This window comes from Morone saxatilis, unplaced genomic scaffold, assembly GCF_004916995.1.
Source record: "Morone saxatilis isolate NCDOM2014 unplaced genomic scaffold, NCSU_SB_2.0 Contig23, whole genome shotgun sequence".
NCBI lineage: Eukaryota > Metazoa > Chordata > Actinopteri > Moronidae > Morone > Morone saxatilis.
This window is the reverse complement of record NW_023339796.1, coordinates 5,528,202-5,550,951: the sequence shown is the minus strand read 5'-3', so window position 1 is coordinate 5,550,951 and position 22,750 is coordinate 5,528,202. Positions and strand designations below refer to the sequence as shown.

Here is a 22,750-nt window from a genome sequence, read left to right as displayed (position 1 = left end):
TAAATCCCAGTAAAAAGTTTCATTAAGCCAGATTTTAGTCGATGCTGCGGCCCCCCTTTAGCACTCATGACTAAAAATACTCTATTAAGAGTAAAAGTCCAACATTGAAGTACTATTATGAGAAAAATGTACTTAAAATATAAAAAGTAAAAACCTATAATTGTTATATTAGTGTGCATTATAACATTAGAGGGTTATTACTCATCTATTAATGTAACATTTTATTGTTAGCTGGTTGTAAGCTAATTTTTAATTCAATTTAAGGCTGCAACTAATTATTATTTTCATTATGGATTCATCAGCTGATTCTTTTCTATATTAATTAATACACAATACAGTTCTATTTGTATTGGATATCTAGAACAAAGCATCATATTTTATAAACTCTTCATATGTAAAAAATCTTAATTTGTAGAATAATTAGTAACTAACGCTGTCAGATAAACGTAGAGAAATAAAAACTACAATATTTCCCTCTGATGGCTTTTTACGTGAGCTGCTCAGCATCAGGAGAAAGGACCACAATCTGAAGACAAATCGCACAACAAATAACAGCTGCTGAGTGATTTATCTCATGTTCCTGCTGAAGGTTCATTAGGTGCCTAATGCACATCTAATCTGATTCTAGTTTTAATCATTAAAAGCACAAACAGTAGTGCTTCCCCCTCACAAACACAGACCCTTGATTGAGTCCCCACCCTGTGATATGATAACCTTGTTAAGAGCTGCATATTGCCCATGAAAACCCTAACCAATCATCAGACCCTGCATTAGGTGTAATTTGATTGTTACTGAGCACTTTATTTAAAAGTTTTCCTGCTGTGTCGGCAAATTCTGCACTGATCTAACGCCCATTTTAATTTAGACACTGATCACAATTCAGCTTTTCATCAGAATGTTCCCCCCTTTTCACTCTTCGTAACATGTTTATATAAAATAATATGATCAATACTGGCTTAAGTTAGTCTTATTGTACACCCAGTGCACCAACGTCAACTCTTACATCCTCCCAACAGATCAGTGATGTGGTTTGAACTAAAGGAGGGAAACATTTATTTATTATCTATATTTTATTGTATTAAATATAAAATAATTTATTGTGTAATGAGTTGTGTCATTTTTCTTACATACATATGTAAACACCTTTGTTTTGTTTTTTTAAGACAAGGGAGATGTTTATAATATGGTAATGAATACACTTAATTTCACAAATATTAATTATTATTATGTTATACTCACTGTTAGGATTAATTTTCTTAAAGGACAAGATTGGGGATATTATATTTATACTTTTCTTATAACAAATATCACAAAAAGACAAAAACCAACAATGAACTGATATTACGAGTATGTCTGTGTATTCAAAGCCTGATGTGACGCAGCTTATTAAGATAAATTTGCTAATTGATGGTTGACAAATCCAACTTTTTAAAAAGCAATAGTAAATTTTACAGCCTATGTCAGTGGCTCCCAAACAAAGCTTTGATATAAAATAAAAATATAATATAAAAAAATATTAGAAAAGTTAAAACAACCAAAGAGCTAATGGAACAATAGAACAAAAGTGTAAGGGAAAAAGAAAACACAGACTTTATTTTAAAAAAAGCATATTAAGTATATATGATTTTAGTTAAATTAATTAATTAATTAAAAAACAATATGTATAAAACCAATCTCTGATCAATATTCACAGGAAATAATCTGCTCAAAATGAACAAAACCACAAAAGAGTTCACTATCTGTGTTAAATATACAGTTTTATCACTTGTGTCTCTACTATTATTGTTATTTTACTGAACATAAAATTAAATATCCATTAAAATAAATCACTTTTTTTTTAGGGAGTTCGTCGGTTTACAGGTTGGTTGTCATGGTATCAGGTGCCGACAGGGGGCGCGCTGAGCGTGCGTCATACAGCGGGGCAGAGCCAAAATGGCGTCTTCAACAACAACAACAACAACAACACCGCTGTTATTATTTTGCGTGGCATCATTTTCAATTCACATCAGCTCCTGCAGACTTTTATCTGAGCCTTGTTACAAACCTCTCAGAGACGGTAGTCCGGACTCTGTCAGGTGAGTTTCTATTATTTCTACCAACGTTAGTAGAGATCTGTTTAACTGTAAACCTTAAGAACTATATTGACCTACTTTTATTTAACTGTTATCTGTGGTTACTTACAGCGGGTTTGCAGGTATATACATACCGTTTTAAGTATTTCACAGGCTCATATAGTTGTTGGTTTATAGTATTAAGTCCAGAAACTCACTCTGGTGCAGTGTCTCATGATTATAAGATGTAACATGTTGGTTTCTGGGTTCATTATGTTGTTATTTTGTTCTCTTCTTTTACTATATTATTATTATATACAAGTAAAAGCACATGCTTGCAGTCCACTTTATATCTCTGAAATGTTCCCAAGTTCTCCTTTTAACAATCATCAGGACTGCTTCATAAAAATATTAAAAAGTAGGGGTCTCATAAGGGATTTTTATTGGATTTATTAATTCATGGAGGCACAAAATTCAGATTTTCATGCCTTTTCTTCATTATTATTAGTGCAGAAATACCAGTTCAATCGAGAAAGTAAGTCCTGACTGATTACCTGCAATTGTACTAAATTTGACAATTAAGCGTACAACAAATGAATCAAATTAATTGTACTTGCTGATTTTTTGCTTTTTCAATCTGAAATGACACTTGGAACACTGTGCTATTGTGTGTGTCTGTATAATATCTCAGATGCACTGTGTGTTTAGTGTGATTACTATTAAGAGAGAAGAGTACATTTTATGGTCGCTGAGGGGAAATATGTCTTTGGCACAGTGCTACAATCCGTTAGTTCCCATAAAAACATCACAGAACCAACATAAAAGAGACATATAACTATACTTTTAACACTGACAATACGCTGCACGCCTGTCCTGATGCCTCCTGATGATAATAACCTTCACAGCCACATACGAGCCCCTCAATTCTTTACCCATCTTCAGGACACGACCTCGCCCACACGAGTATGTGAAGGCGTCCGATCTTCCTCTGTCCTGGGACTGGAGGAACATCGCGGGGAAGAACTATGTGAGCGTCACACGGAACCAGCACATCCCCCAGTACTGCGGGTCCTGCTGGGCCATGGGAGCCACCAGTGCGCTAGCTGGTAACTATGGCAACGGGATGGAGGAGGGAGGAGGAAGCGAGATAGAGGGATGGATGGAGGGAAGGATGAGCTTTGATGTAAAATATGTACACTATGCACATAATTATGTGTATTTAAAATAGATTTATTACACAATAGATAATACAGATGTTATGTTGACTACACAGTGTCACATTAGTGTGGGCGGACTGAGAGTGGAGAGCAGCATCCACCCATATCTGTTGTTCTTTTTTCCTCCTAAGACCGCATCAACATCAAGCGTGGAGGAGCGTGGCCGTCGTCCTACCTGTCGGTGCAGAACGTGATAGACTGCGGCGGGGCGGGCTCTTGTTACGGAGGAGACCATCTGAGAGTCTACGCCTACGCACACAAGAGAGGCATTCCTGACGAAACCTGCAACAACTACCAAGCCAAAAACCAAAGTGAAAATAAACAATGTGTTATGTTTAGTCTGTCTGCTGTTACAATTTACACTAAATGGCCAAAAGTATGTGGACACACAATAAGAGGAATCTCTCCACTCAAGGATGTGTGTTTCTTCTTGTTCCTACAGTTGGATGTTTGAGCTTCACTCAGAAACACATCAGACAAACATTATTCTTCCAGACAGACTATTTGTAATCTTAATACATGTCTGGAGGGGATCTTTAATGCTACGTCATATAACGTTATTTTAGACCAAAGTGAGCTTCCAAGTTTGTGTTCTGGTGCCCAGAGCTCTGACCCCTCAACCCCCGTCGAACTGGAACATCAACCGTGAGCCAGCTCTTATCAACCAACATTAGTGGCTGACCTCACTAATGCTCTTGTGGCTAAATGGGAGCAAATCCCTGCGGCCAGGTTCCAAAAATCATGTGGAAAGTCCTCCTAGAAGAGTGGAGGTTGTTACTGTTCACAGCCACAAGTTTTGGAGTGAGATGTTGAACAGTCACATGTGGATTTAATGGTTTGGTGTCCTCATATTTTTCTTCGTATAGTGTATGTGTATCTATTTTAGTCTTGAGAAGTGTTGTTATATTGTAAACAGTTGCTGCAGTGTGCTGGGGGAATTTAAACAAACTGTAGGTTGGAGTTTGTCTCAAACTGAACATCACATAACTTAAAGGTTATTTTACACTGTAACAGTACACTTGACATTTTAACTTCATGGAGATTGTAAAGAAATGTGTACTTTGCACTGTAAATAATTATAAATAACCTTCTCCACTTGTTTTCAGAGTGTGAGCAGTTCAACCAGTGTGGCACGTGTTCCTTCTTTCAGTCGTGTGCTGTTGTGAAGAACTACACGGTGTGGAAAGTGGGCGACTACGGAGAAGTTTCAGGGAGAGACGAGATGAAAGCTGAAATTTACACCAACGGGCCCATCAGGTAGAGTAAGTCATCCTCCCCAGTCATCTGTTATTATCCGTCCTCCTACATCCTCCACGTGAAGTATAAGATCGAGCCTAAACTTTTCACAGAGCGATTCTTAATCATAGTGAAGTTTTTATGAGTTTATACATATTTAATAATTCTAAAAACCTTTGAGAGACGTAACAGCAGCGAGTGGACTTTTATTTCACTCAGATACGTTTTAAAATACAGTAAATTATATGAATTTAAAGCTTTAAAGTATTGATTTTATATCATATTACATACAGACTTTATTAATTAACCCAACTTTATATCATTTAACAATTTACTGATGTTCGTTTTCATTTATAGTTTAATGTCTTACATTAGCTTTAATTCTTTAAGTAAAGTTCTGGCTTTTATATTGTCTTTAAATTAATTCCATGAAGTATTAAATGTGCTTTTATTCACATACCTGCAGATGTGTTGGATCGAACTTTTCAAAACCTTTTTCATCAGTGGACATTTTAAATTTATGGTCTTAAATTTGAGTTAATGAGATTGTGAAATTAAGAATTTAAAAAGTTTGATGTGTTTTTTTTAAATCATCCTCGTACGTCTCTTAAAATCAGATTTTCATTGAACACACAGAGAAACGTTCTATTTTCTAGTGTCGAACATAAAAGTTTGTGAGTAGAACAAAAAAAATAATAATAATCTGTGAAATTGGTACATATCTTCATATCACTGGTGAAGATCCTTCGGGAGTTAAACTGCTTTTGTGAACATCTGCGTTTGCCTTTTAAGTCCCAATAAGAAACTCTTAGATCTTCCTTTTCTTTTCTTTTAGAAGAGTCCCAAAAGAAATCTGGTGCTCTCTGTTTTTATGGCCCCAAACTGTGGACCAGCCGTCCCCTCGGATCTTAGAACAGCAAACTCCCTGTTTTATAAAGAAATGAAAGACCTCTGTTTGTAACTTGGCTTTTAATGTGGGTTGGCGTTGCTGGTTGTGTTTTATTGTATTTTGATCAAACTGTTTGTGTTTATTTTATTTGTTGTTTTTTTAATGACATTGCTTTTTATTAGGGATATTTTTACTGTGCCAATCCGATACTGGCCAAAAATTAGGAGAGAAGTTTAACCTGATAAGAAGCTTTAGCCTAAACAATTTTACATAAAGGCTTAACTAAACACTGGGCTTTGTATTTCTTCCTTCATGGAAGTAGAAGAATATTTGTTTCACAGTTTGAGAGTCGACTCTTGGTATCAGTGTCGACAGATACTCAAGGTTGCGGCGCCGGTATTGGATAAATAATTTACATTTGTTTATTTAATCTGAGAGTGTTTTGTTAAGCACCTTGGGCTATAGGAATAAAGTTGCTATTATCTGACTGCACATTATAGAGATTAAAATCATAAGAAAGAACAAATTTACTGTTTTTCAGCTGTGCCCTGATGGCCACCGACGGCCTGGAGGGATACTCTGGAGGAGTCTTCTCAGAGTTTCACCCGCTCTCTTTGCCCAATCACATCGTGTCTGTGGCTGGTTGGGGCGTGGCGGAGGACGGGACCGAGTACTGGATCGTCAGGAACTCCTGGGGAGAGTTTTGGGTTGGTCTCTCTTTGTCTGCACCACACCCTGCCTGCTCAGCTCTGCTCAGCTCTATAGTTTTAAATGTACCAAGGCATGAATTCACTCTTGTTAAGTAGAAACGTTTCTGTGAAGAACAGCTGGCATTTTCAAGAAGTTTCACTGATGTTGGGTTTCTTGCTTGCAGATTAAATAATATTTGTTTTGTTTTTGTTTTCAGGGAGAACATGGCTGGGCAAGAATAGTCACCAGTGCCTATAAAGGAGGAAAAGGCAACTGGTTCAACCTGGGTGTTGAGAAAAACTGTGCATATGGAGACCTGTTGTAACATAGATTAAACTGACTGAAGTTAAGTCATGGAGGGTTTTTTTTTTTTTACAAATTAAAGGAGTAGTTCAACATTTCAGGAGCAAAATCAAATTATAAAAAAAGACAATTCACTCTTCTATTGTTTGTAACCTCCACTGGTTGCCAGGCAACTGGTTCAGGCCAAGAAATTGTTTGGCATACAACCGCAACGTGTCATCTTTACACTTTGTTTTTTTTAATATAATAAATAAACTAGAAATAACATTTAATTAGTGAGCTTTGGAGGTTCTGGTAAGTGGATTTTATTACGTTTTGTTACGACTGAGGAAGACTAGTTGTGTTTCCCCCTCTGTCCAGTGTTTATGGTAAGCTAAGCTAACGAGCATAGAGCTACGTATTTACCTCACAGACATGAGAGTGGCAACAAAGGAGGAAAGATTAGCTCCATTTTGATGTCCACTGATGTATTAAACCTGTAATTAATGCATTATTTTTTCATAATTCATGGAAACACATGTAAAATCTTGTTAGTACAGATTTTAGTTTTGTTTTTTTAATTGTTTTTGAGGCCTTTTATTGTTTTTTAATGGATAACGACAGCTGTAAAGTGACAGAAAAGTGAGAGAAACACTAATAAAAAGGCTACAGGTTGAACACATGGCTGCTGCAGCAAGGACTCATAGGACATGGGGCACCAGCTCTACCAGATGAGCTACCAGGGTGCCCAGTTATTGCAGATTTATACGTTTTGTTAGACTAATAAATGCAACTTTAGAGCTACTTTTGTGAATCTTACTTAACCTTAAACTTAACCACTGAATTTACATAAATATCCTGATACAAGATCAGTTTTTCAGGCCTGAAAATGCAAACTGGACAGATAACCTGCTCTTGAATGCAGCTTAAGCTCAAAATAACTCTCAGAAAAAAAAGAGGTAAAAAACCTGCAGGTTCTTCAGTTCAGATCCATTATCACGTTTCTAAGGAAACAATTTATTCTTTCAAATGATAGGCGAGCTGAGTCACTCACATTTAAATTCACCTGTGATTAAACGTTAGTGGGGAGATTACAGATACATTTTTCTTTCATAACATCTGCACAGCACAACAACAGCTTCTAAATGAGCCTGTCCAGAGGCAGTCCGAAGGATTTAACCTCAAACCTGGTTGGATACAGTATCACGGAGATCCAGCACATACATTAACCGGCTCGCTTTAAGCCAAACCAAGGGGTGACTTTTGTCTTATGCAAACCTGACGCATATGGAAATGTCCTCTTTATCGCCTTTGTTTGTTATGGTAATGAATCTGCAGATTTTTAGAAGAAAAGGGGGCCATTAAGGACACATCCTCCCCCACATCCTACAAATAAAAACAACCACTCTGTGGATATTTTATAGTTGTACTGGTTCCATTATTTTTAGACTCTGTTTCATTATATTTGCTGGTAGCACAAGATCTAAATGCTGTTTCAAATTCAAAGCCGTCTTCCTTTTTTTTTTTTGTCATCCAGTGAAAAGACCAAACAATTAATTGATCCAAGTATCTCTTATGTATCCTGGTGTATCTTATTCCTCTGTGTCACAGAGCTCCGCTGTTATAACTATTAAAAACACATCAATGAGCCACACTCTGGGTGACAGGTTTCTTTATTAACTGGAGTTTATTTTGAGTCGATCCCACATATATCGTACTGCTGCTGTGAATACTAGAGCAGAGGCGGGCCTCCCTAGGGGGGCTCCGAACTGTTTCAGGGGAGGAAGTGAAAAAATATTACATAATTTCCAAAAGGAGATCACAATACAGCAGTTTTGGGAGAAAATATTACTGTTTTTCCCACTTTTCTCAGACTCATCACCTAATAAATTCCTTAGGAAAGACCTTTTTTATGTGTTCTGTGTCTTCTGAAGTTACATCAAACAGCAATTTTAATCTGTCTTTACTCAAACGTTAAGCTTCTATAGGATCAAATAACATAATCGGGAGAGGCATCCAGAAACTAAGCAAATGAACTAAAGGAGTGTGAGAGGGGAACCCTTTTTCCGAGCCTTGTCCGAGGTGAGGCCTACAGTCTCTTTGAAAAGCCCTGTACTGGAGCACCAGATATGTATTAATCCGCAGTTGAAAATAGTCCCCAACAAATGCTCTATTTATTCCCTTTTAAGCCCACAGTGCCCAGCTGCTTTTAAAAAAATGAATCTTTACACAGTATTTAATGAGCCGTTTAAAAGATGTTTTTGTCTTAATTAGGAACCAGTGTGTTTGGGGACTAAAGACTACATTCACCCATACAGATGCAAAGCAGTAGGTAGTCTCTGGCTGTGTGTTGCATTAAACTCGTACTTTACATACGCTCACCTCTTACAGTTGAGCCCCATTCACAGCTTTTGAGTCTGTGTGAGAGCGGCTGCAGAGATTTGGACCACTCTTTTTTTATAATGCGTCACGTGAGTCCAACAACAAGACCAAATCCTTTAATCTGTTAAACATATGGAAGCCCATTAATGCCAGAAAAAAAATACATTTGATGAAGAGTGAGGGATGATACAAATAAAAAACAGTCACGATGAGACACAGATTTGATTTTTTTAAAAAGAAAATTAAAGAATTATTAGAGTTTGTAATGAGGAGAGTATGTATGGAAGCCCAATTAATGCCACATAATCCACATAAAGAATTAAGAATGATAAAAATAAATAAATAAATGTCTAAATTATACAGTTTGACTCTAGAAGTTGGAACATATGTGATACTAAATCATCATTTTGAGATAATAAATCAAGTAAAAAACATTGCATATAGTGTACATACAACCCTAATTCTTTTCTTTTCTTGATAGCTTGTATTTTTTCTATTTTATTTTGTTATTTAATGTGTATTTTTTTATTCTGTTTGTATTCTGCTGTTTTGTATCTGGAGCTGCTGTAACAAGTGAATTTCCCCCAGTGTAGGATTAATAAAGTTTATATCTTAACTTATGTTAATATTTTCAAAAGTCAGAGGTGCTCTAGGTGGTCAACCAGCTAAATAAATATATGATAAACATCTCAAAGTGATTAACAATTCAAGTCGCACTCAACAAAATTAATTTAGAAGTATATTAATCCCAAAAAAATCATCAAATATATATAAAAAAAAATTTAAAAACGTATGTAAAATATTGTACATGACAAAAAACAATATATATGCATCATATTTTCCCTTTAATATTCACAAATATTGCAAGTACAGAGAGCTATAAACAACAAGCTAAATGTACATTTATTACATATATTTGATGCATTTATTATCTCTGTACTTATTAATTAACGTAGTATTGGAGTCAGTGTGCAGGCGTCGCCCTTCTCAGTAGCCCTGCATCTACAGTACATGTTATATGCATATAATTGGATATAATTACATTTACAATAAACAGTTAACTGTCAAATTAACTGAGAGGATTTTAACTTGTGACCTCAGTATTTTGTTAAAATCTTGGCCCTGGAATTATTTTAGTGGACTCTCTGCATGACAAGAGTACATGTGGAGAGGCAGATACTGTAAACAGAGCCCACAACCTTGTAGCTTGTTATTTCCCCGACACGAAGGTGTAATTGGTTATTTTAAAAGCCCTTCTCTCCGTTCTGCAAGGAATGAAATACTGAATACAAAAAGCCAAAAAAAAAAAATCTCTTTGTAACAAAAAGCTCCTCCAAGGTCGCTAAACTCCTTCAAATTCCCAGAAAACCTACAGAGGACACGACCCCGGTGTCCACAATAGCAGCCAAGAACCCTGACTGAGAACAAAAAGATGATTTGTAATATAAAAGAGTGAGAATAGTGTTTCTTTAAAGGAGAGTAGCTCCAACTCCTCGGTGTGGGCACTCATTGGTATCCTTGAAACTCAGTCGGGGTGGTGGTGAAACTGGGTCTTTTGTTTTGCCCCGTAATGCATTTAAAGGGCAGTTTTACAACATACAACATACTCTTTATGTCCTCAAAGCAATGAATGTAAGTGGAGCAAAAGCCAGACAGCACATCTGGAGGGGGAGCAGAGCTTTGAGCCTCCGCCCTGTTTTTGGTTTCTAGGGCCAAAAAAATGTTCATTCATGATCACAAACAGATCATAAGTCTGAAAACTGAGATGCCACCACCCTCCCTGCGTCCTTTAATCACACTGTCATGCACCAGTTTTCCCTTTTGTGCTGTTGTTGTTGTTACTTTGCTCCACTTTCCACTCCTGTAAACTTCCTTATTCTGCACAAATCTCACACTGAACGCCTGCTGGAGCAAATGTTTCACAGGGTCAGGGGTGAAGACACGCCAGTAAAGTTCCTCCTCTTCTTTTGTATTTTGTGAGCAGAACACATTTGTGTCTGTGTGTGTGTGTGAGAGAGGTGTGTGCAGTGTACAGTGTGTGCTTGCAGACATGCAGACGGACTGGTTCAGCAGGTAACTTTGCATCCACGGAGGCCGAGATTAGAACAGTTTTGTTGGAGCAGTTTTGAATCAAAAAGCTCTTCGCTGGTTCCAGTTTCAGGAGCTGACAGAGAGCTGCACACACAAGCAGTCTCCTCCTGATTAGATTTCTGCTCTTAATCACCTAATCTCATTTGTCCCATAGTGGTTGGCTCCTTTCCAGCTCTGTTAGTGTTTGTGTGGACTGGAGCCAGGTTGTGTCACTGCTGATCAGATGATTTATCAATATAAATATTAAATCAATAAACTTTACAGACTTATAACTGGGCTTTTTGTTTTTAAATAACTTCTGGTTCAAGTGTTTTAACCTGACCTCCACCTCTCCTCGCCCCCGTGCGCACACTCACGCGCATACACGCAAATTCCTATAGTCAAGCACGCGCGAGTTAGCCAGAAGAATACCGGAAGTTGATGCTTTTAATTTGAAAGTTCAGTTTGAAAAAAAGGGGTATTTTACTTCTGGAGTTAGTTTATAGATTAGAATAAGATAGAAGAAGTACAAAACTGTACTTGGGTTATTATAGTTTCTTATCTTTCATTAGTTCGTTTTTATTTGTTTTTTAATGTTTGTTTCAGGTTTTATTTAAATCATTATAATATGGGGTCACTTGTCTCAATAAAGATATAATGCACCAGTGAGTCCTTGTGCTTGTTGTGTTGACAGATTTGACCAAAAAGACTAAAACTAAAGACATTTCCTGAATATTTTTATCAGGTTTGGGGAGTAATTACATGTAACTGAGTCACACAATCAGATTACAGTTACATTTAATTCAAATATATGTTAAAAATCTTTCCATTTTCCTTTCAGAGGTTTAATTGTTCTGTTGTCTTATAGGATAAACTTACATCAATACTTGTTATTGACATTTTTCTTGTCTTTATTTACATATTTTGTGTCGAGGTAATCCAAAAGTAATCAGGTTACGTTTAATTGAAATTTTCCCATCTGTAACATGTAGGGTGATTAGAATAGAACTTCTTATAAATAATTTAGGCTAATGTCAGCAAATACATCACACAATTTAATCCATATGTTGATATAATTTCACATGTCTTCCTGTTAATTTCTGTTCAAATGTGTTACTGACTAAAGGTTTAAAAAGTCACAACCCCATGTCTCCCACACACACACTCTCTCACTTAATTTATCCCCCCAAAATGTCATTGAATATATATCTTAAACTCCATTTTCCTGCACAAAATCGTCTCAGTTTAGCTTTTATTTTCATTTTAGTGATCTTTTTCCCTCCAAAGCACATCATTTTTACCAAACTGTGTCTACCCTTTTATTTTGAAATGAAACCCCCCCACAGTCCGTGGAAACGCTCGCAGCTTGACTATAAGGAGCTGAGATTGTGAAACAGGCTGCAGCTCTCTCGGCTCTCTCTCCACAAAGCAAGAGGGAGCATTTTTATATTTAACTTTTATCCCATTTTTTATTTGGATCACCTGGATTGGACACTGAGCTTTCTCTGTGTGTGTGTGTTGTTTTTTCTTCCTATCCGGCGCAGCCTCAGAGCAACTTGCCATGAGCATCACACGGCTGGAGACCTAAACAATCGGGTCTGGAAGAGGGGAAGATGCCTCATGGACCGCTCCATCACCGTCAGTGCGCCAGTTCAGGGCATCCCAAACGCCGAATAACAAAGAAATGCCGAGGTTTAGCGTCAGATGGATGGTCGCGGTGCTGCTGATCCTCCTGGTCGGCGGGGCTTTCTTTTTCTGCGAGTATCTCATTTACTTCCCCACCATCCTCAAGTGCGCCTGGCCGAAGATCAGCCATGCACGGGGCGGCGGAGAGGGCATCGACGGCCGGCCGATGGACTCGGCGGTCCGCGCTATGGTTCTGTCGGACACCCACCTCCTCGGAGCCGTCGGGGGACACTGGTTTGACAAGCTGAGGAGGTAAAATGCCATTTTATTTTTATTTTTAAAAAAAGCAATGCATCTCTATTCCCTCCTACCATCTCCGTCCGTGTGTGCTCCTGTCTCTCTCCCTCTTGCAGGAGTGTAAACAAAAACAACCGAAATAACGCTTCCTTGCTCTTGTCTCCAAACGCACAGGGAATGGCAGATGGAGAGAGCTTTCCAGACCGCTCTGTGGCTGCTCAGGCCCGAAATAGTGTTTATTCTCGGGGACATCTTCGACGAAGGCAAGTGGAGCTCGCAGAAGGTAACGTAGAGCTTCTTCTTTATTTTTCTGGCTTTGTCTGCAAACCCACAGTGCTTATTGTGATGATGATGATGGTAATGAGAGAACAGTATGTGCAAAGCAGAGGCCGACCGGTCCTCATCATGTTGTACCATTCAGCCCCCCACCCCCCCAGAGGCTGCAGGGGTTTTTTTGGAGAGGAAAAACATCAATAATAATAACAACAACAACAAATGAACAGCAGCTGCTTTTCCTTCATCCTGCTTTTCCTCTTTCTGGGAATTCTCGTACATCTGTTACTGGATTGTTCAAATGGGATCCATCAAGTCAAGACAGAAGAAAGACAAAGAGTTGAGCAAGAGAAGAGGAAAAAGCCTCATTAAAAGGAAATAGAGCTGTAAAAAAATCCTCCACCAATCTACCATCTTCCTCCTGTCAGCGTCCTCATTCCTTATTTTAAACAACCTGGTAGGCATCGCTTCTGTAATCTGTATAATGTGGGCTGTTTGCAAGAGGAAGGACTCAAGATCTTAGGAAATATAAAAAGTGTGTCTGCAGCTAGAGATTGTTTTGATTATGAATCAGTTGTTTTTGTTGGTTTTAAATGTCAGAAAATGGTGAAAAATGCCTGTGAAAAGTTACTCTAACGTCTTGACATTGCTTGTTTTGTCTGAAATATGAGTGCGACTAATGATTATGTTCACTGTCGATTAATCTGTCAGTTATTTTATTGATTAATCGATTAATCACACGGCTTACACGTCACACGCCTCCTTTTGTATGAAAAATGTGTCCAAAACTAAAAGATATTTTAAATATTCCAACTTTAAAAACAGCAAATCCTCATATTTTAGTACTTGAAACCAGCAGATGTTCAGTATTTTTGCTTGATACTTGACTTTAATGATTCATTGATTACCTCAATTACAATTAATCGACCAACCGTCCAGATATAATACAAGAAAAAGAAGCAAATAAGCACATTTTAGAACCTAAAACCTGCAGATATTTGGTATTTATTCGCCTGACGAACGACCTCGAAGATGAATCGATTATTGTAATGATTGTAAGTGAATCCTTCTGTCAGCTGAGTAACTGTTTCGGCACTAATTAAAAGAAGCATCAAGGAGTCGTTTACGGACGCATCATTATAAGAAAACATTGTGTAAACACACACAGCACTGATGTAATTAAAGGCCTCTTGTGTGCAGCTTTCGGGCCCCTGCAGGTTCAAAATTGAATCTGGAGTCTGAATCAAAAGCGGCTCCGCCTCAGCCACCCATGGGGGGCTGCTGGGTGACCCTCAGAGATCCCATTATCTCTCATGAGCTTCCCAGGGGGCTTGTGTCTTATTAAAGGGCCTGTACTGAAACCTGCTTCCACTTGTGTTTCTTATTCTCTCTGCAGCACTGGGAGGACGACGTGCGCCGCTTCCACAGGATGTTCAGACACTCCACTGACACAGAACTGGTTGTACTGGTTGGGAATCATGACATCGGTTTCCATTATGAGTAAGGACACACCATGCTTTATTGTTTCTTATTTTCCAACCTTTAGTTTCCGGATTAAAAAGTTGTGTAGGGGTTCAGTGAAAGGGCTTGCAGTCACAATAACACTGCACTCTTCTCTCTTTGAGCTTCAGACCATTAAACTGTAGAGCAAACAATCAGAACTCGGTCTACATTGCATAACCTTTGAGTTAAAGTTTGATTACTGGCCAACAAACCTGGAAAGAAGTACACGCTGACACACACTTCTCCCCTGCAGAGCTCTTAATGTTTAAATGAAGTCTCAATTCAACTTTATGCTAATTTGTTGTGTTGGATTGCGTTGGATTGCAGAGATGTTGCGTTTATTGTGTCCACCCCCCTGTATCTAATGCTCTTCTCCTTTGAAACTGATGTTCTTAATTTCTCAGGGGGGGGGGGAGAAAGAAGAAGCAGTGACAGCAAATAGAACAAGATGCATTAAGCCATCCTGCAGCTGAACATTTGATGCGTGTGATTCAGAAATGTGGGATTATGTAGACGTGTGCTTAGATTTGACTCGTGCAGCAGGAAGCGAGGTGGCACAGCTCTTATGTAATGAGCGTATGACAGACAGACGTGACAGACTGAGCGGTAGGTTTCTTTTTTGTGTTTGCGGTGTGACGAGCCTGTTGTGTCTCCCCCCCCACTCCCTCCTCCCTTGCAGGATGGACTGGTTCAAACTGCAGCGCTTTGAGAAGGTCTTCAACGCTTCCTCCACCAGGATCGTCACCAAAAAGGGAGTCAAGTGAGTGACAGGAAGGTGCAACATGCAGGATGAGGAATGTGACTCAGCCGGCTGGAAGGTCACAGGTTTTAATCCCCCTGAGTCTGTCTGCTTTTAAACAAGATGACAAGGCAGGGAACTGTTCCAGAGATCTTAAATATCTGCAGATAGGCACAAATGACACAAATAGCATCCCTACTTTCACACCGGGTGCTGATGAACACGCCATATTTGACATCAGCATGGATCCACATACAGCAAACGCTGCAGAAATCTCCCACTTATCAAGTTACTTGTGTTTGTTTTTTTATGGCCTGAAAGTCCTTAAAGTTTGTCATTAAGTCCTGATTATTCCTCAAATCTCTGTTGGAATATTTTATGTTCGCTTCCAAAATGACTAGTTTCAAAAAGCAAAGTTTCAATATTTATCGACTCTGGCACAATGATCTGTCTAATTCATTTTTTTTTTGTTTGAAGACTCTTACGTTTGTTTATTTATAAAAGAAAAGAAAGTAAGAAAAACAGAAACAATAATTTCTTCACTTTATTTAAGGAAATAAGGTTTGACGTCTCCAATATAGACAGAAATTATTTGATTGTTGGAGAGGTCTTTTCTATTGAGAATACTGTTGGCATGACAACTAGAAAATGAAATAGCTTGTTATATATAGAATATATAGAAAAAAAGAACAAAGACACACCTGGTAAAATCTTTCTATTATTAAATCTTTTATTCATTATAGACGATGTATTACAGCCTTTATTTCATCCCTTTAAAGGTCCAGTGTGTAATATTTAGGATATTTAATCTATTGGCAGAAATGTAATATAATATTTATTGGTGTGTTTTTATTAGTTTACAATCACCTGAATATAAGAATCGTTATGTTTTTCTGACCTTAGAATGAGCTGTTATCTACAGAGGGAGCGGGTTCTCTTCTTCAGGCCGCCATGTTGAACCGTGAGAACAGACAAACCTAAATAAACCTTTTTTCATGTGTTTACTGCAGTGATGTAGCTCCATCACTGGTGGTTGTGGTGTTAAGTACAGACCTGTGTTATCACGGTACCTTTAAACCCAAAAGAGGTCAGTGCAGCTTAACTTTTTCTCTGCGCAAGATCTCTTTAAAGATCGAACCAACTTTCACAAAAAGCACCCAGAATAAAAACAGGACATGATGATGTATCTCTGCAGTCTCGCTGCAGCTCTCCTGTGTTTCGTGCCAGAGTTTCTGAGACTTTCTTCCCTCTCGCTTTCAGTTTCCTGCTGGTGAACAGCGTGGCCCTGCACGGTGACGGGTGTCCCATCTGCCAGTCGGTGGAAAAGGAGCTGATCAAACTCTCCAGAGACCTCAACTGCTCTCTTCAGGTGGGAAGAAGTCTCTGGAACCTCGGTAGCACACTTTTCACACTGTCAGCACCTCCAACACACTCTGCTGCTGCTCACGAAGTGTGAAAGACTCAAGTCAAGTGAGGAAGAAGAACAATACACTTACATCTAAAGCTCAGTCGCACCCTGTGCAGGTGTTCTGTTCTTTTTACAAATGCAGCGTTTGTAAAAGCAGATTAAAAGTGGCAGCTGTTTGCCAGAAGAAAGAGGGGAGTGATGGAAAATAAAAACATTGGCTGATGTTGATATTGGATGCGCTGTGAGCTTGTGGACGAGACAGCAGATGAATTCTTTATGTCGTCTCTTCTGCAGAACTCGCAGTCGGGCAGCGCGGTGACTAACAGCTGTGAGGGCTCGCAGCTCTATCCTCCCACACCCCCCATCATGTTACAGGTAAACTGCACTCTGTGTAAACTCTGTTTCCACTCCACTCGCTCTTCATCAGAGAATTAAAGCAGCAACATTTATAGGAGAAAAAAAAGAGGGGAAAAACACTTAAATGCTTCATTTCAAATGTTTAGAATCCAAAAATTGATGGAAAACCAGTTTTTTGTCATTATGCATCAACACAGCGGCATCCTAGTTGGATTGAACGCCGTCTTTTTGGTAAGTTTCACCGATAATCTAGTGGGAGAGCTTCACTGAGGATCTCCGTCATTCTCTGAGGCTGGAAGGCGACTGCAGTTCAGAGTTTACATCAGTTAACGAGTGTATTGAAAGTAGGAATATTGAATATAAAATGTGGTTTATTAAACTTACATTTACATTGTTTATTGAACTCATGTAATTCATTATTTCAGGAATTATGCATCATATTTTCTTTTAGTACTCCAAAGTATCCCTGGGGGGTAAATGTACCTCCTTTATACGTTCAGATTTCATTAAGTCTTAATACAATACTCACAAACTCACACTAAAAGATTATTGATAAACTCCTCTCGTCCATACTGACTTTAAAGTTCTTCAAAGTTTTCAGTTTAAAAGATATCTATATATTAATTTACTTAAAGGTCCAGTGGATTTAGTGGCATCTAGTGTTGTAGTCGGATTCACAGTGACTTTAATGTATCAGTAACATTGATCTAATAATAATAGAGTAGATTATACTAACAGTAAAACAGTAAAAAGGGGCATCTTTTAAGCTGCTTGTAATACTTTACATTTTCCTGATTATTGGGATTATTAGGTCTTGGGTTTAAATATATATAAATATATATATATATATAAATAAAGTTTGTTGCAGAAAGACAAAGAAAAAATGGCTGATTGTTAGTTGTTTGTTTGTTTTAATTAACAACTGGTCAGTTCTTCTAATTATTTTCATAGCTGAATAATCTATCGGTTATTTAAAATGTCTGAAAATATTGAAGTGTAAGCTCAGAGCCCAAAAATAATGTCATCAAATTACTTTTATTTGAAGCAGAAAAAAGCAGGAAATCTTCACATTTGATAGGTTTAAACCAACAAATCTGTGCTTGATGAATGACTGAGACAGTAACCCGCCTCTCAGATTGACTGTTGACAGTCGATCGCCTAATTTATTATTTGATTAATTGTTTTAACACAAAAAAAACAGTTTCTCTGCAGCATGTTTGTTGTTGTAACATTTAAACTGAACTATCCCAGGATCTCTGCTGCATTCAAACACCAGTCGATCTTTCTGTACTTTTATTTGAAATATAAAAATTGCAAAACATAAGAGGTGATAATCATGTTTCCCCCTCTGTCCTCCAGCACTATCCTCTGTACAGAGTGAGCGACGCCGGCTGCACAGGCCTGGACGCTGCACCGCCTGAAGAGCGACACCTGCTGTTCAGAGAGAAGTATGACGTGTTGTCGAAGGAGGCCTCACAGAGGGTGAGTGCTCTGCAGTCTGATCACACCGCCTCTGCTGGCTGTTTCTCTCTCTCTCTCCAGAGCACAGATCTCTTCTGAAGCGGCTTCATCCAATTAAAATACAGTACAAACCCGCCTGCTGTCAGAAATAGTCCCTGGATAGAAAACGGCAGATGATGATGATGATGATGATGAAACTGATGATGTAAGCAAGCAGCAACCTGTCTCTGAGGGTAGATGTGGGTTTTCTCTCCCCAGCTGCTGCAGTGGTTTAAGCCCCGCCTCATCCTGAGCGGACACACCCACAGCGGATGTGAGGTTCTCCATGACAACAAGTACCCAGAAATCAGCGTGCCGTCCTTCAGCTGGAGGAACAGAAACAACCCGAGCTTCATCCTGGTGAGTGAGAAACATCATCCTGCCACAGAGGATGGCGAGTGATTGATGGAGCAGCTATAATCAATATTTATTATAAAATGTATTCATAAGGAGAACGAATTATTATCACCTGAATCTCTCTTTAAAGCCAGTTTCAGCTCAACACAGTTTTACTAGAGGTGTAAAGTAACTAAGTACATTTAGTACTAGTACTATTACAATTTTGAGGCTCTTGTACTCGAGTAATTCCATTTTATTCTACTTTGCTACTCCACAAAGACAAATATTCTACTTTTTACTCCACTACATTAATTTTAGCAGCAGTACGTAAAGTAGCTAAACATTATTATTATTGATAAACTCCTCTCGTCCATGCTGACTTTAAAGTGACTTTCAAAGTGACTTTCAAAGTTAGTAAATTTATATGATATTTACATATTAATTTACTTATAAGTCCAGTATTTAACATTTATTGGCAGAAATTTTATATAATATTCATGGTTATGTTTCTATTTGTGTATAATCACCTTAAAATAAGAATTGTTGTGTTTTGTGAATTGTTTGAGGCCACTGTAGTGTCTCCTACACGTTTCTCAAACTTTTTACACCACGTACGACCTCAGAAAACCCCAGCAGGTTTATTCCAAAAAGAAGATTATTTATTTTTGAACAGATTCGGTTCAAGAACCAGAGCTAATTCGGTGTAAAAGTGGCACTTGTGGTCCACACTTCTCCTCCCAGTAGTTCCTGTTTGAAGCCACGATTTCAGTGTTTTTGCACCATTAATTTTACCTCTGCTTACTTTCTTACCATCACATTTTAACTCGTAACTAATAATGGATATATATATTTGTGTGCTACATGCATTAACGTGACTACATAGCAGGCTGATATTGAACCAGAATATTACAAGAAATGAATGCTGTTGAATTATTTATTTAAAGAATGAATGAAGATTCATACACGTTGGAAGGGAGCGTTATTATATAAATATAATCTGCAGCTTTACCGCTGGATGCCACCAAAGCCTACACGCTGGTCTTTTAACTCTTTGCGATTACAAGGTCCATTCAGTAGCTGTTCTGGAGCTTTCGTCCGTATCACATGATCATCAGCAGCAGATTAGATCGTCATGGACTTTTGTTCAAACTGTTTAAGGACTCCTTGTCCATATTGTAGTATGAATATCTACATGAAATATAACTGGAAGCTATAGATCAGCTACTAAATGGACCTTGTTTGTTTCAAATAGCTCCTTTAAAGGATTGTGTCTAAAATATGCAGAAAGGAACCAAATAAGAGTTCACATTTTCTATTTTTGGAGGCCCCCTGGTGGCTGAGGGGCCAAGCAGCCACCTCCTCCAATATTAACACTGATTATCACCTCTTCATTCTCCTGTTTTCTCTGCCCCAACCCGTCCCTCCCCCCAGGCGTCGGTGTCACCCAGCAGTTACACTCTATCCAAGTGTTTCCTGCCGGAGGAGAGCACGGTCATCGGTGTCTACTGCTCGGCCGGCGCCTGCCTGCTGCTGCTGTTCCTGGCTCACTGTATGTGGATGAAAGGCCTGCTGCAGTGCCTCAGCCTCTTCCTGCTGGGGAAGCACAAGTCTCTGTGAACTACATTACCCAGAGTGCACCGCGTCCCAGGACAGAGCCATGAAGTAGAGCTGGTTAAAAAAAAACACTCGAGACGTCCTCCCTACTCTCTTCTGGAAAAACATCTGTTCATACAACCTCGATTTGTTTGTGAAGGACGTGAATATATATTTTAAATGTCTTTAAAGGACTTTATCATTGCTGATGATGATGATGTGGTTTTTAGCCTGCGATGACAAAGCAGATCCGGGGGCCAAATTGTTGTTACAAATCATCGCTGATGTTTCCTCGGGAGTGCCGGGCGGGTGGAGCTTATTGCATCAGGAAGGTTTTTGACTTCACAACCGTGTCCTGTTCCCGACTGAATTATTAGAAAGTGCACACATGTGGCATCAAGTGAGACCAGTCAAACACGTGCATATGTAAATACCAACCAGTCTGGTTTAAGGTGGTACAGTCAGGTGGTGGTTTATGTGATCTGATGTAAAAACACACTGATCGTCTCACTCTCTGAACACTTTGTTTGTTTCCCGCCGTTGATGTCTGATAATCCATCAGGGGTTCCTCATTGTTTTTAAAAATGATGCATATCTGAATATATTTGTTGCTGACTTGCTGTGCCAAATGTTTGTGAGGGTTTTTGCCAAAATTGTTCAAATGTTTCTGACGAACTGTACATAATAAATCAGAATCTTAAGGTCTGTTTTCTAGAGGTTATTTAGCTTTATGGTTTAAAGCTGGAGGCCTGAAGCTGTGTCGCTCTGAGGATGAAATACTAGAAGAGATGGACACAACGTCGTGGTAATCAAAATAAATGAATGTGATGGATGCTAAATCTTGTCATCAAATAAAAAAAGTAGCATAAAAGAAGTAAAACAAATGTTATATAATCTTCCTGATACAGTTCACACTTAAAGTTTAAAAATCCCTTTATTCCTTCTGTTCATTTTAGGGTTGGATAATGTAAAAGTAATAGTAATGTAATATCTAGGTCATATTTAGCAACGCTGCAGATCAATAAGCAGCAATATTGGATCTTTATATGATTTTTCCATCAATATAACAAAGTACTTTGATTTGTCAGATATTTAAATAACTAGATTATTTAAGAATATGGCTGCAACTAATAACTATTTTCAATATCAGATAATCTGTAGAAAGTATTTTCAATAATAATTTGACATCTTCAAATGTCTTAATTTGTTTAACCAAGTCTGAAAGCATTATATAAAAAACAGAAACTTTGAGGAACTATTCACTGATTTTTCAAATTGACACCAAATAATTTTCTTATTACTTATTAATTAAATAATTGTTTCAGTTCAAGACAGAAAATCCTCTCAATTATTTTTTATAACTGCACTATACCATGATGACACATATATAAAATTACATTTATCATACTGCTCATTCTTTAATGATTACATTAGATCTAACCCTTTAATCTGGAACATCAGTAAAAGATACATTTAAGTTAACTCAATGAGGTGTAACGTTATGTCCACTGTATTAGGATTAAAATAATAAATCTTAAAATATAATCCCTGATCTGTTTTTAATCACACACACTGCAGACCCACACTTTTTAAAGTTATTTTCTTCATTAGACCTCTTTGACTGACATTCCCCCGACTTTCCTGTTAGCGTTTCATCGTACTATTCAATATAAAAGGAGTCCCGGGACCTCAGCAATCCTCAGCACCTTCAACCCGAGCGGAAGTCCTGAACACCTGTGAGGCTGCGAGGGTCCTTTAGAATAATCTGAACTGAACTGAACACATCAGGATATCTCAAATATAAAGATATCTCACACCGAAACAGGTTTAAACAATAAAATTAACAATGGCTGAATTAGTTAGCTGCTTCAGTTTGTCCTGGTAGACCGAAGACAACTTTAACTTTATTAGTAACACCTGTGCTGCTGTGAGAAAGGCCTGCATTTATACCAAAACTATTAGAGATTTATTGGCTGCAGACAAAAATATGTTTTTTCCCAGTATATAATGCAAAGTTCACTACCTTTCACTGGTTTCCTGCGAGTTTTAGAATTGATTTTAAGATTTTACTGCTTGTTTTTAGGGCCTCGACTAGTCTGGCTGTTGCCTACATCTGTTTCTAACAACCCTAATAGGTCCAAGGTCTCGACTAGCCACCAAAGGTAAATTAGTATCTCTTCTTTTATCGTTTGGCTTTTTCTTACATTAATTTCATTTGCTGTAATCTATTAACTTATTTTATCTTGCTTGTATTTTAAGTTCTGGGGCTCATTGCTTTATTTATGTTTTGTTGTTGTT

The 22,750-nt window shown here is 38.1% G+C and overlaps 2 protein-coding genes across 2 annotated transcripts; both read left to right on the top strand.

Moving 5' to 3' along the window:
- Positions 1-1,907: 1,907 nt before the first annotated feature.
- On the top strand, positions 1,908-8,019 carry LOC118334722 (cathepsin Z). Its single transcript, XM_035670767.1, has 6 exons — positions 1,908-2,075; positions 2,994-3,157; positions 3,400-3,579; positions 4,375-4,525; positions 5,935-6,100; positions 6,301-8,019. The coding sequence occupies exons 1-6, from the start codon at positions 1,933-1,935 to the stop codon at positions 6,406-6,408; spliced, it is 912 nt and encodes a 303-aa protein (XP_035526660.1). The 5' UTR covers positions 1,908-1,932; the 3' UTR covers positions 6,409-8,019.
- Positions 8,020-12,203: 4,184 nt separating this feature from the next.
- On the top strand, positions 12,204-21,157 carry mppe1 (metallophosphoesterase 1). The gene is made up of 9 exons (XM_035670008.1): positions 12,204-12,755; positions 12,915-13,023; positions 14,410-14,513; positions 15,196-15,276; positions 16,516-16,624; positions 16,958-17,038; positions 18,380-18,502; positions 18,740-18,880; positions 20,291-21,157. Exons 1-9 carry the CDS (start codon positions 12,502-12,504, stop codon positions 20,474-20,476), a joined length of 1,188 nt encoding a protein of 395 aa, XP_035525901.1. The 5' UTR covers positions 12,204-12,501; the 3' UTR covers positions 20,477-21,157.
- Positions 21,158-22,750: the final 1,593 nt, after the last annotated feature.